We start from the raw sequence: 15,225 nt of genomic DNA, 5'->3' as shown, positions 1-15,225 counted from the left end.
CTCCTTGGTTTCAGCCAGTTCCAGCTCCTTTTTATTGAATCCCAACAGCTGTGCCCCTCCTTCATTTTCTAGCTGTTCTGTCCTCCCCTTTCCTTCCTGTCTTTTAACAGGTTTGGACTAGAGCAGTGGTTTGTGTCTTTTTTGGGTGGGAAGGCACGGATGTGAACTCTAAAACTCTGAGCTCTACCCTACGAAAGTGTGCTTATGCCATTCCTGAACATTATGGCGCAGTTTGTGAACCTCTGCATGGTAATATTGTTATTAGTCTGCTGGGGCTGCCAAAAGAGAATACCACAGAGTGGGTGGCTTGAATAACAAACTTCTCACAATTCTGGAGGCTAGAAGTTTAAGGCTGAGGTGCTGCCATGAGTGGCTTCTGGTAAGGCATCTCCTCCTAATTTGCAGACAGCTGCCTCTGTGTCCCCACATGGTCTTGTCTTTCCTCTCTTTCCTCTGTGCCCATGAACTCCTGGTCTCTCCTCATAAGGCCACCAGTCCTACCAAAGTAGGGCCCCATTCATAGGACCTCATTTAGCCTTAATTACCCCCTCAATGGCCCAATTTCCAAGTACAGTTATGTATGGGGTTAAGCTTCAATTTACGAAATTTTCTTTTGGGGGTCGAGGAAGAAAGACACGATTCAGCCCATAATATAAATACTGAATATAACTGAGTGCTGTATCTGCACTGAGGGCCCTGCTTCTGTAAGCTGTCTCAGAGAGCACGTGCTCTAAGTGGTTTGCTCCTGAAGCCCACGCACTACCTTACAGCTAAGGTGTCTTATTTGTTGAATTAATGGTGATGAGATCAGACCAATGAACATGAAAAATTCATGGAGGAATATAAGATGCTAATTTAAGCGGCACAGATTAAAATACTGTAGTAATACTAAGGAGAAAATAAGAATAATCAAGGAAAGATTTTTGGGTTTTTTTCCTTTTTAAATGAGATACCTACCTATGCTTGGAATTATTTGCATGCTAAGAAGAACTTGCTGGCATTAGGACATTTACAGTGTAAGAGCCAAAGCCTGAGTTGAAAGGATTTATGCAGGGTGTAGACCGATCTGGAGCCTTAAAATTGTAAACTGTGTGTTGAAGGCCTGAACTGAAAAAATAGTTCATAATCTTGGCAGAAAAGAAAATGGTACATTAGTTAATTTTTCCTGGGATAGAGAAATAGAATAACATTTGTTTTGTCAACAGTGTGCTCATCAAGATTTGTAGAGTAACTATTTCAAAGAATTTTTAAGTAGTGAAATTCAGGGAGAAACTTACTGCAAACTGCCAATGAAAGGACGCAACTAACACAAAATGGCTCTAATAAAACCAGGCCCATATGTTTTTTTGCTTGGGGGAGGGACAGGAGTACAGTTTACATAACAGTGCTACCTGTTTGGCGGTGTAGGAATTCGTATTGTGAAGGGCAGGGATAACCCCTACTCCATTTAGAGGAAAACCTGATGAAAACTTCAGGGGTTTGATGTCCAGGTTGAGGACTTTAATCCATCACCATTTGAATTTGGCTTTAAAAGAATTATTAGGAATTGAACAGTTTACATCAAAATTACAGTCAAACAAAATGAGGTAGCTTAATAATTAGAGAATTGTGGTCATGCATGTAGTACCTGGTGTTTAGGTTTAGATTAATAGAGGCTACTGCAATTTTGTAGTTCCTTTTTTTTCAACCCACTAGACCAATATTCTATATAAACAACATCAGAAACATGACTAGATTCACTTTTTAATGTGTTTTACAAATCTTTTATTGCTTCAACAAGAAAATGGATACCAGAATGCTTTTCTTTTTAAAAACTTATTTGAACTACTTTGAGTCACTACTTTTATTCTTTATTGTCCTTATTTTTGAAGCTTTGGCGTCCAAACTTGGAAAACCTCATGGAGATTTGTATAAACATGCATATACATATATACACACACATTAAGTTTAAAGCCTCAGTTCCTCATTAAACCTTGTGCTCAGGCTCCTGTTAAAAAGAGGTAAAATGGTGAGAAGCTAAAAATCATGGAAAACGTGAATAAATCCCAATTGATAATTTCCTTGTTGTTATGAATTAAAACAGACATTTTAAGGCAAAATCTATCACCTTGCTAAAACTTCTACTAAGCTACAGACTCAGATATTTATAAGAAAATAAATAAACAAAAAGCCCTTTACACATGTCAATATGGTTTAATGACAAGCTAGCTGAGGAGTTGCACTTTGTTATTTTAGGTAGCTTTCCATTCAGGGACAGTTAATATTTCAATGATTAAAATTTCAGGTGTTAAAAACTAACTTCAAGCAGGGTCATTACACTGAAGCTGAATTCTTCAAGTTCTTGTCTTTAAATTACTATACAAATCCATCACAGTTACATTCAAGCTATTAATTTAAAACACATTTAATGTTTGGTAACTGAGTAAATACAATTACTGTACTCTAGGTCGTTTGATTTTATTTTTCTCTGTAGGAGCTTTCCTCTTTTGTGAGAATCCAGGCCCAGGTTCCTTATTATTCTGAAGAAATGAAACAGCTTCTGGTAGACAGTAATTTTCTACTTGAGGAGGAGATTCCTATAAAAGGGGGTAAAAAACCCAACATTGTTCATTTTTTTCAGATTTCAAACTGTTATTTAGGTAATAGATTCCTTTACTCTGCTTTATGACCAAAAAAGAGTAAGCATTTGTCTTTCAAGGTAGCTATTTAGAACCTGTCACCTTTAGTGACAGATCCTGTGTAACAAAATTTCACCTTTTATCCGAAAAATGAGTTTATAGCTCAGGCAGAGTGGGGCTAGCTCAGATCTTAATGGTTTCATCTGTAAAATATGCATTAAGTACAGAATATGGAAAATATGGTAAAATAAGTTAATAGCTATCATTTAACTGTGAGATGTTATGTTTAGTGTAAATTTTTGAAAATCTTTGAATGCAATGAGATGAATTCCCCTTTTCATTTTTTATGGCTTTTAGTCTGAGGAGAAGCCCCTGTCTGTGTCATGTTGACTGCCTAAAACTCTAACAGAAAACTTTGAAGAACCAGGGGACAGAATGGCAACCACAGCACTAGAAAATGAGGTGGGAAATTCCAGAAAGTTTGGGAGGAGCTCCAAACTCTGTATTATAAACACTGACCAAATCCTTGCTTGACCCCTAAATCATGTATGTGCAGAGACTCAAGGTAAGGCTCAAAGAACCCAACTAAGATTTGAGCTGCCACTCACTGCGGAAGGTCAGCCAAGTAAACTGCCTGCTAAACAAATAAAATGGTCCTCTTCAGAAGAACATGACAGGATCTAGTCTCTACAACTGATTTGTAATTTCTAGGATACATCCATAATTACTATACACGTGAAGAAGCAGAACATGAACTATTCTCAAGAAAAAACAATCACCCCCCAAAATGGAAATACTTAAGTATCAACTTAAGAAAAAAATATACATATACTGAAAATTACAAAATGCCCATGAAAGAAATCAGACAATCTAAATAATTAGAGATAAGCTGTCCTCAGTGACTAAAAGACTTAACATAGTAAAGATGTCAAACACTCAAACTGATCTGTAGGTTTAATGTAATTCCTATCAAAATCATAGAAAGGTATTTTTATAGACAAACAGACTTATTTAAAAATTTACATATAAAGACACAGTCAAAAAGAAGTACAGGCCCTAGAATAGCAACAACAATTTTGAAAAAGAGGAATAAAGAGGAAGGAATCACGACCTAATATTAGGACTTATTATGTATACAGTAATTAAGAGTCTTGCAGAGGGAAAGACACATAGATTGATGGAACAGAACAGAGAATGCAGAAATAGACCCACACAAAATGCACATCTGAATACTGACCAAGGTGCAAGTGCAACTAAATGGAGTATATAGTTCTTTTAACAAATGGTGCTGGAGCAACTGGACATTCTGAGGCAGAAAACCCCTCAACCAACCTCCTAACAATTTTGACCTAAACCTTACACCTCTACGTATTATCAGACATAAAAAGTAAAAACTATAAAACCTTTTTTAAAACTTGTTTTGCAAAAATTCCTGTTAAGAGGATAAAGGTAGGGGATCCCTGGTGGTCCAGTGGTTAGGACTCAGTGCTTCCACTACTGGGGGCACGGGTTCAATCCCTGGTTGAGGAACTAAGATCTGCTAGCTGTGTGGCTAAGCCAAAAGAAAAAAAAAAAACAAAAAAGAGGATAAAGGTAAATGGATGAATACATAAGCCACAGACTGGAAGAAAATATGTGCAAATACATATCCAACAAAAGACTAGTATCTATTATAAACAACTCTCAAGCGTTAAAAAAAAACAATTCAATTACAAAGTGGACAAAAGACATGAAGAGACATTTCAAGGAAGAGGATATGAACATGGCAAATAAGCACACAAAAAGATGTTCACTTTGATTAGCCATTAGGAAAATGCAAGTTAAAATCACAAGAGAGATCATACACCAAATGAAATGGCTAAATAAACAATGACAACTAAATGCACATGAGGATACAGAGAAACTGGATCACTCATACATTGATGGTGAGAATGTAAAATATGCCCACTTTGTAAACACACTCTTGAGAATTTATCCCAGTGCAATGAAATCTTATTTTCACATATGAAACTGTACATAAATGGAAACAACCCAGATGTCCTTCCATAGGTTAATGATTAACTGTGGTACATCCGTACTACTCAGCAATAAAAGGTAATAAAGTATTCATTGTGGCATAAGAATGCAACAATCTGGATGAAACTCAAAGGAATTTTACTGAGTGAAAAAAGCCAACTGCCAAAGTTTACACACTATTATTAATTCCATTTATTTAAGTTTTAAAAAATGAGGGATTCTTGGGCTTCCCTGGTGGCGCAGTGGTTGAGAGTCCACCTGCCGATGCGGGGGACATGGATTTGTACCCCAGTCCGGGAAGATCCCACATGCCGCAGAGCGGCTGGGCCCGTGAGCCATGGCCACTGAGCCTGTGCATCCGGAGCCTGTGCTCCGCGGGAGAGGCCACAACAGTGAGAGGCCTGTGTGCTGCAAAAAAAAAAAAAAAAAAAAGAGGGATTCTTGTAGTGATAGAACTGTTCTGTATCTTGACTGTGGTGACAGATACATGAACTTACACATGATAAAACTGCAGAAATCTAAATACACAAATATACATGAATAGAAGTAAAACTGGGGAAATCTGAATAAGCTTGGATTGTATAAAGCCAATATCCTGGTTGTAAGGATATCCTTGTTTTTGCAAGATGCTACCCACTAGTGTAACCTGGAGAAAGTGTACATGGAATGTCTCTGTATTATTTCTTACTACTGCATGTAAATCTACAATTATTTCCAAATAAAAAAGTTTAATTAAAAAAAAAGTAACAGAACATCTTGCTCATGACCCAGATGTTGGAAATAGTAGACAATTGCAACATAGCTATTATAACTGTTCTTAATGATATAAAGGAAAATATGCTTGAAATGAGTGAACAGAGGAAATCTCAGCACAAAAACAGAAACCACAGAAAAGAACCAAAGAGATTTTAGATATAAACAAGTAATACTTTAAAAAAATTTTTATTTATTTTTGGCTGTGTTGGGTCTTCACTGCTGCACACAGGCTTTCTCTAGTTGTGGCAAATGGGAGCTACTCTTCGTTTTTGTGCGTGGGCTTCTCATTGCAGTGGCTTTCTTGTTGTGGAGCATGGGCTCCAGGCACGCAGGCTTCAGTAGTTGCAGCATGTGGGCTCAGTAGTTGTGGCATGCAGGCCCTAGAGCACATGGGCTTCAGTAGTTGTGGTGTGTGGGCTCAGTAGTTGCAGCGTGCAGGCTCTAGGGCACGCGGGCTTCAGTAGTTGTGGCGCACAGGCTCAGCAGTTGTGGCATGCAGGCTCTAGAGCACAGGCTCAGTAGTTGTGGTTCACAGGCTCAGTTGCTCCGTGGCATGTGGGATCTTCCCAGACCAGGAATTGAACCCGCGTCCCCTGCATTCGCAGGCAGATTCTTAACCACAGAGCCACCAGGGAAGTCCAAAAATATAAGACTTAAATCAAAGTCTCACTGGATAGGATTAAGAGCAGATGAAAATAACAGGAAAAAATCAGTGAAGTTGGAGATAGATACACAGGAATTGGGCAACCAGAAGAGCACAGAGAAAAATAATTGCAAGTAAGTGAATACAGGCTTAGGGGCCTGTGGGACAATATCAAAAGAGTAACATGAGTAACTGAATTCCCAGACAGAAAAGAATGAAGCAGAAAAAATAGCAGAATGAAGAAATAATGCCCCAAATTTCCCAAACTTGGTGAGAGACATAAGTTTAAAGAAGCTTTGTGAATACCAATCAGGATTCATACAAAGAAACCATACCTGGAAATATAAATGGTTGAAAATCAAAGATGAAGAGAAAATCCTGAGAACAGCCAGAAGAAAAATGACACATTGCATAAAAGGGAACAATTCAAATTACCATTAACTTCTTATCAGAAACAATGGAGGCCTTAGGACTTCCTCAGTGGTCCAGTGGTAAAGAGTCCACCTTCTAATTCAGGGGACGCAGTTTCGATCTCTGGTCAGGGAACTAAGATCCCACATGCCCTGGGGCAACTAAGCCTGTGCGCCTCAATGAGAGAGCCCGCATTCCACAAAACTACAGAGCCCAGGCGCTCTGGAGCCCACGTGACACAACTAGAGAAAGAAAAAAACCCACACACCACAACAAGAGAGAAGCCTGTGTGCCACAATGAAGAGCCCATGCCACAAAGATCCTGCATGCCTCAACGAAGATCCCAAGTGCCGCAATTAAGACCCAACACAGCCAAAAAAACATTATTTATTTAAAAAAAAATTTTGTTAAAAAGTAAAAAGAAAAAGAAACAATGGAGGCCAGGAGAGAATGAAGTCTTTATTGAAGTACCAGAAGAAGAAAAAAAACTCAACCCCAAATTCTATATCCTGCCAAGAATCTTCAAGAATAAAGGTAAAATAGACATTTTCAAAAAAAAGAGAAAAAAAGAAAACTAGCATTGGTCCCCATCATATTTGTACTACAAACTAAAGAAAGTTCTTCAGGCTGAAGGAAAATGATACCAGATGGAAACTTAGATATTCAGAAAAAAATAACACTCAAAATGGGATACATTAGGGTAAATATAAAAGACTTTTTTCCCTTTTCATTTCCTTAAAATACATTGGATTGTTTAAAGCAAAACTTACTTAAAGTATAACACTGTACTTGTGGGGCTAAAACAGATAGATGGGCCAGACATTAAATATTTTAGTAGTTGCAAATTTCTGTTGCGACTACTCAACTCTGCAGTTGTAGTGCAAAAGCAGCCAAAGAGAATATGCAAATGTAAGAACGTGGCTGGGTTTCAATAAAACTTTGTTAATAAAACAGGCAGTGGGCTGGATTTGGCCTGTGGGCTATAGTTTACTGGCCCTTGGTTTGAAGAACAGGGGAAGCAAAGGAATCTATATGGTTCAAGATTTCTGCATTTTATGCAAAGTGGCACAATATTAACTCTAGGAAGATTATGAAAAACTAAGGAAGTATATTGTAATCTGTAGAGCAAAACACCCCTGCCCCTCTAAAAAAAAGCAGAGAAGTTTTTGCTTTAAAAAGACAATGGAGGGTCTTCCCTGGTGGCGCAGTGGCTGAGAATCTGCCTGCCAATGCAGGGGACATGGGTTTGAGCCCTGGGCAGGGAAGATCCCACGTGCTGTGCAGCAACTAAGCCCATGCGCCACAACTACTGAGCCTGTCCTCTAGAGCCTGTGAGCCACAACTACTGAGCCCGCGTGCTGCAACTACTGAAGCCTGTGCACCTCAAGCCCATGCTCCGCAGCAAGAGAAGCCACAGCAATGAGAAGGCCACGCACTGCGATGAAGAGTAGCTCCTGCTCTCCACAACTAGAGAAAGCCCACGTGCAGCAACGAAGACCCAACACAGCCAAAAAAAACAAAGAGACAATGGAGGGGATTTCCCTGGTGGTCCAGTGGTTAAGACTCCACATTCCCAATGCAGGGGGCCTGGGTTTGATCCCGGTTAGGGAACTAGATCCCATGTGCAGCAACTAAAGATCCTGCAAGCCGCAACAAAGATCCCCCATGCCACAACACAGCCAAATAAATAATAAATAAATATTTAAAAAAAAGACAATGGATGAAATGGAATTCTAAAAAATATTAAATACCAAAAAAAGCAAGAAAAGAAGAACTGAGGAACAAAGAACTGAAGAGACAAACCAAAAACAAATGGCAAAAAACCCCAAAAAAACAGTATCAGTGATTACGGACTAAACATTCCAGATAATAAAAAGCAAGGCCCAACTATGTCCTGTTTACAAAAAAGCCGTTTTAAATATAAAGACACAAATAATTTAAAAATTAAAAAGATAAATACCTGGGAAATAATTTAACCAAGGAGGTAAAGCATCTGTAAACTGAAAACTGTAAGACACTGATGAAAGAAACTGAAAAAGATACAAATAAATGAAAAGATAAGCTGTGCTCATGGACTGGAAGAATATTGTTAAAATATCCTTACTACCCAAAGCAGTCTGCAGATTCAATGCAATCCCTATCAAAATTCCAATGGCATTTTTCAGAGAAACAGAACAAACAAACCTAAAATTTGTATGGAACCACAAAATATCTCAAATACCAAAAGCAATGTTAAGAACAACAAAGTTGGAAGCATCATGCTCCCTGATTTCAAACTATATTACAAAGCTACAGTAATCAAAATAATACGGTATTGGCACAAAAACAGATCAATGGAACAGACTAGAGAGCCCAGAAGTAAACATATGCATACATGATCAATTAATTTACGACAAAGGTGCCAAGAATATACAATAGGGAAAAGACAGTCTTTTCGATAAATAGTGTTGGGAAAACGGAACCCCCACATGCAGAAGAATGAAACTCGACCACTATCTTATATCATACACAAAAATAAACCCAAAATGGATTAAAGACTTGAACACAAGACCTGAAACCATAAAACTCCTAGAAAAAAACATATGCAGCAAGCTCCTTGACACTGGTTTTGGTGATGATTTTTTGGATTTGACACCAAAAGCAAAGTAACAAAAGCAAAAATTAACAAGTGAAACTATATCAAACCAAAAAACTTCTGCACAATGAAGGAAACCATCAACAAAATGAAAAGCCAACTTATCAAATGGGAAAAAATATTTGCAAATTATATATCTGATAAGGGTTAATATCCAAAATATATACAGAACTCATACAACTCAACAGCAAAAAAAAAATCTGATTAAAAAATGGGCAGAGGATCTGAATAGACATTTTTCCAAAGAAGACATACAGATGGCCAACAGGTACATGAAATGGTGCTCAACACCACTAATCAACAGAGAAATGCAAATCAAAACCACAATGAGATACCACCTCACACCCATTAGGATAACTAACATAAAAAAGACAAGAGATAACACATGTTGGCAATACCATAAAAAAGACAAGAGATAACACATGTTGGCAAGGATGCAGAGAAAATGGAACCTTTGTGCACCATTGGTGGGAATATAAATGGCGCAGCCACTCTGGAAAACAGTATGGAGGTTCCACAAAAAATTAAATACAGAACTACTATATGGTCCAACAGTTCCACTTCTGGGTATTTATCCAAAGGAAACAAAAACACTAACTCGAAGATATCTAATAGCCAAGACATGAGTGTCCAGCAATGAATGAATGGATAAAGAAAACTGGTATGTACACATACACACACACACACACACACACACACAATGGAATATTATTCAGCCATTAAAGAGGAAATCCTGCCAATTGTGGCAACATGGATGGACCTTGAGGGCATTATGCTAAGCAAAAAAAGTCAGAAAGAGAAATACAAATACTGTATGATCTCTTGTTAAGTGAAATCTAAAAAAACCAAAACCCTCAAAACTCAATAGATACAACAGAGAACAGACTGGTGGTTGCTTGACAGAGGCAGGGGTGTGAGGGGTGGGCAAAATGGATAAAGGTGGTCAAGAGGTACAAATTTGTTATAAAATAAATAAGCTGTGGGAATATAATACACAGCATAATGGTTATAGTTAATAATACTGTATGGTATATTTGAAAGTTGTTGAGACTCAATTTTGGAAGTTCTTATCACAAGATTAAAGAAAATTGTAATTATGTGTGGTGATGGATGCTAACTAGACTTACTGCGTAGATCATTTCGTAAAATATACATATACTGAATCATTCATTATTTTGTACACCTGAAACTAATGTTATATGCCAATTGTATCTCAATTCAAAAAAAAAAAAAGGCCAGACTCATCATTTAGGCAGATCAGAAGACTCCTCTTTGGGTAAAAATGAAACAATTCAAGAAGCACATAAAGTTATGAATCTAGGAGAGGTGTCCAATAACTAGTTCATCCACACCATCTCACCCAGTTCAAAATGGACAAGACCCAACTGTGCTCAGTACTTCTAAGCAGCTTTTTACCCCCTACTTTTCTTTTTAAGTGATATTTTAAAAAATTAATTATTTTTACGTTTGGTTCTGTTGGGTCTTCATTGCTGTGTGCAGGCTTTCTCTAGTCGCGGCAAGTGGGGGCTACTCTTCGTTGCAGTGCGCGGGCTTCTCATTGCAGTGGCTTCTCTTGTTGAGGAGCATGGGTTCTAGGCTCGCAGGCTTCAGTAGTCGTGGCACACGGGCTTAGTTGTTCTGCAGCATGTGGGATCTTCCTGGACCAGGGCTCGAACCCGTGTCCCCTGCACTGGCAGGCTGGTTCTTGACCACTGTGCCACCAGGGAAGTCCCTACCCCCTACTCTTAATCATGGACAGAAAACCAAGAATTACTAGATATCTGATAAATTCCTCTAACATGGAAGATAAAAACCCAGATAAAGGGAAAAACACAGCTTGGTGGAAGTAGAAACTATGCAGAGATAAGAAAACTTAAAAAAAATACATCAATAAATCCTCTGAGAGCTCACAGAAGGTATTAATCGATGAAACAAGAAAACATTAAAACAATAAAATATAAATTCAAAAAATGAAAACAGGTCTAAAACATGATAGCAAAATGAAGTTGATAGAATATTGAACTGCAAGAATCGCTCAAAAAGATAAAAATAAGTGAAAAATAATAAAATCTAATATACAAATAGCAGAAGTACAGAAGGAGAGAACAGAAAGTGGAAAAAAAAACCCTCATCATTGAAATAATTCAAGATTTCCCAGAACTCAAAGATAGAAGTTACCAGACCAGAAAGGGCCCAAGCGCCCAGCATAATATAAACAGATCCTCATGAGAGTGTATCATTTTGAAATTTCATAAAACTGGGGCAAAAAGAACTTCCTAACTAGATTACAGTTACATATAAAGGATTAAGAATCAGATGGCTTTAGACTGCTCAATAGCAATACTAGAAGCAATGAGACAATCAATCAAAAGTCTAAGAGAAAGCAGTTTCCAACCTAGAATTTGATGCCCAGCCAAACTATCATTCTAGTAGGAATGAGAATAGAAAAAAGAATTTCCACACATAGAAAGTCTCAATTTACCTTCCATGTGTTCCCTCTCAAGAGGTTACGAGAAGAGACCTCCATCACAATGAGACAGCAGATCAGGATGACATGCAATTCAGAAGGAGGAGATTCAACAGAAAAGAGACAAATGGTGGTGAATGGAGCTCCTGGGACGATGGCAGTGTACAGAAGTAGACAGAGGGTGACAAAGATCCCTGCAGCCACCACACCTAGTTTCTAAGCTGAAGTCAGAACACTGGGGTGAGCCTATCTCAGAGTCCTATCTGTGCTTGGCTTATCTTGGCCATGAACTTGACATGAAGCTGCTGCTCTCCCCTCCTTAGCCTGCTGCTTCACACTATAGAAGTGTTCTATTTTGACTTACTCCTGAGAGCTAGAGATAGGCAATAATAAGCTCAGATGCAGAAATACAGAGCAGCTCACTCCCCCAATGTGTTTCTCCAGACATGTAGTATTTGACACACATTACAACCCTGAGAAAGGCAGGAACAACCGGGAAGGAGCAACAGGGAGTTCCTATGGGACTAGCAATCTTCTATTTCTTATCCTCGGCACCTGAATGACATTTTGCTATTCTTTAACCAGAACATATTTTCTATACACTCTTTTTTATGTAAAAAGAAAAAATACCCCCAAATTATAGCACATGTACAAGTTTAACACAGCACAAGTTTAAGCAATTAATCTATGTTGGGTCCCATCTTAGATGGCAGCTGTATCCCTGAAACGATCAGAAATTTCTGGAGGGATGAGGTATGGGAAGTTCTCTACATTCCCCCAATCCCTGCCCTTTTCCCAGTGGGTAATATTTTAAAACCTCATGTCTCAACAAATAGAGATTTTTAAAAAGTTATTTAGATGTTCAAGGAGAGCTAGTACTGGTTTACTAAGTCCTAATCAATACACCCCACTGCTTTATGACAGAGGCTTTGCATGCATGTTTCAGGCACTCCTATTAAAAGCTGACCAACTTCCAAACACGAGCAGCAACAACCACAAAGCAGGTTAGTTTTGGCTTCCCCCTACTTCTACACTAATCTGTTTGAAATCCTTTGTTGTAAGACATTTACAATCATGTGTCATATCTTGCTGATTCCTGATGGCATTTTAGGCACTCCGGTGTCAAGATTTTTCTTTGCCCATTCAAATCACCCAACACAGGCCAATTCTGAACAGGAGTATAGTGAGCCCTCCATGTAGTAAGTGTTTCATTTCCCTTACTAACACAGGTATTTACAGTGTATCAAAACAAAAGGTCAAGAAAATTTAAAAAGGACCCTTGGGTAAATGTTTCTCCTTGGACTCGTGGAATCAATTTCTGCTTTCTTTATATTCCAACATTTTAGAGGGCACTTTTAGAGGTACCCAGATTTTTATGCCCATTTCATATTTAACTTCTAGGCTAAATGTTTACATAGGTTTTCATTATTTTAAAAAATAGACTGAAACTGAAAGGGGTTGAATGGGGGAGACTAACAAGAGATTAACATTCTATGAATAACAAGCCGAGGGTTTTGTTGTGTAGTTATGTCTCTATGCATATAAGCACATTTCTGGTGGTGAGGAGGTCAAGGACAGGATCTTACAAACCTGCATAAGAAAATCAGCAATGTATTCCGTTTTCAAGCAGTACACATTCTGGGCAGCAGCTTCTGCTATATTAACTCCTAAGTCATCTGGTTTTAGTTTATTAAAGTCAGAAAAGAGATGTGTAGCTTCTTTAAATAAAGATACAGAATGACCAGGTAGCACCTAAGGAAAAAACAAAAAGCATCACAATCTATCAGTGTTTCAAAGTAGTTCAACTGTATAAGCTACACATAAAGGATTACCATTTCACAAAGCACGGAAAATCAAGAATTGATCACAGCAACCTTGTCAATACAAACCTTTGCTCCTCCTGACTGAAGAAGGCGTTTGAATCCTGCTTCTCGGGACTGATCGACATGTAAAATAACCTTCCACCCACTAAATGCCCCCTACAAATAAAAAAATAATCAGTGTTGAAATTATTTGGAAAAATAAATGACAAAATAATACAAAAAATACATTATTTTCTCTGTCAATGAATAATCTTATAACCTTTACTTCTGATGAACACACTGATAACTATCTTGGTCAGAATACTCTGAAACACACAGCCACGGTCTGGCACACAGCAGCCCATCAATAAATACTTGAAGAATGAAGGAAAATGATTTAATGATTCGGTAACATTAAAACAAAGCAACGTGACATTTGTTTAGTCTTTTCTACTATTTTTTTCTTAAAACTAATCAAAGGTAGAGCCTAAAGCACAGCTTCTTAGATGAGATGAAGCCTCCAGTTAATATTTCTCTTGAAAATGTTTACAAATTTGAAACATAAAATACTTAAGTACAGAATTAGCAATTAACAGAAGCCAGTGGAATTACTTTAAAAGAAAGGGAATCAAGGCTAACAGGGACTTGGAGACAGCAGAGAACTCAGAATATAACACAAAAGATGATATAACTCAGGTTCTTAACCTTTTTGTGAGCCATGGACCCATTTGGAAGTCTAGTAAAACCTATGGATCTGTTCTCTAAATAACTTAAAAAAAAATAACAGCTTTATTGAGATGTAATTTCCATACCATATGAATGTTTTTTAAATGTCCAAAATAAAATACAAAGTATTACAAAAGAAACCATTTTATTGAAAAGTATCAAAATGTTTCAAAATTTGTGACATAATAATAGACGTGCTTCTATATTAAACCCATCATAGGGTTGAAAATACGGTTTAGTCAAAAATGCATTAAGGGGCTTCCCTGGTGATCCAGTGGTAAAGAGTCTGTCTTCAAATGAAGGGGATGCACGTTCGATCCCTGGTCAGGTCCCAGGGATCCCACACGCCGTGGGGCAACTAAGCCTGTGTGCCACAACTACTGAGCTTGCATGCCTCAACGAGAGAGCCTGCGTGCTGCAAACTACAGAGTCCACATGCTCTGGAACTCACACGCCACAACTAGAGAGCCCATGCACCCTGCGTGCCACAACTAGAGAGAAGCCCGCACGCCAACAAAGAGCCCATGCACTGCAATGAAAGATCCCATGTGCCACAACTAAGATCCAACACAGCCAAAAAAAAAAAAAAGCATTTAAATACACCTAACCTACTGAACATCATAGCTTACCAGCCCAGCCTATCTTAAGTATGCTCATAACACTTATATTAGTCTGTGGTTGGGCAAAATCATCTAACACAAAGCCAATTTTATAATAAAGTGGCTGAATATCTCATGTAATTTATTGAATGCTATACTGAAAGTGAAAAACAGAATGGTTTTAAGTATATCAGTTGTTTACCCCCATGATCACGTGGCTCACTGGGAGCTGTGGCTGCTGCCGCTGCCCAGTATCACCAGAGAATACTGTACTGCATAATGCTAGCCTGAGAAAAGACCAACATTCAAAATTCAAACTATGGTTTTTACTGAATGTGTATCATTTTTGCACCATCATAAAGTTGAACCATCACAAGTTGGGGAGGTCTGTATGTACTATTTTAAAGTTGTGACCAACATAAACAGTATTTCAAGTTGCAATCATAATGCAAGCAAAAATATCTGATTCCTGTGGGGCAAAATCATAGTACTGTTAATACTGTTGCGATTTGTTGCCTAGACTTACAATGAAGGAAATGTTAACTTTCAATT

The 15,225-nt window shown here is 38.0% G+C and overlaps 1 protein-coding gene across 4 annotated transcripts in view; it reads right to left on the bottom strand.

The window, feature by feature from the left end:
- Positions 1 to 1,740: 1,740 nt before the first annotated feature.
- Positions 1,741 to 15,225, bottom strand: part of TOPBP1 (DNA topoisomerase II binding protein 1) — a 77,677-nt gene continuing 64,192 nt past the window's right edge. For all 4 annotated transcript variants that reach the window (XM_089911131.1, XM_089911130.1, XM_089911132.1 and 1 more), the window contains 3 exons: positions 13,436 to 13,525; positions 13,137 to 13,298; positions 1,741 to 2,576 (listed from right to left, as the gene is read on the bottom strand). In XM_089911131.1, coding sequence (XP_089767257.1) covers positions 2,433 to 2,576; positions 13,137 to 13,298; positions 13,436 to 13,525 — 396 coding nt within the window. In that variant the 3' untranslated portion in view covers positions 1,741 to 2,432. The remainder of the gene's footprint in view (positions 2,577 to 13,136; positions 13,299 to 13,435; positions 13,526 to 15,225) is intronic.

This window comes from Delphinapterus leucas, chromosome 4 (assembly GCF_059928025.1).
Source record: "Delphinapterus leucas isolate spDelLeu-1000000601 "Yukka" chromosome 4, BTC_Dleu_Yukka2, whole genome shotgun sequence".
Lineage (NCBI taxonomy): Eukaryota > Metazoa > Chordata > Mammalia > Artiodactyla > Monodontidae > Delphinapterus > Delphinapterus leucas.
This window is presented reverse-complemented; position numbering and strand designations above follow the sequence as displayed.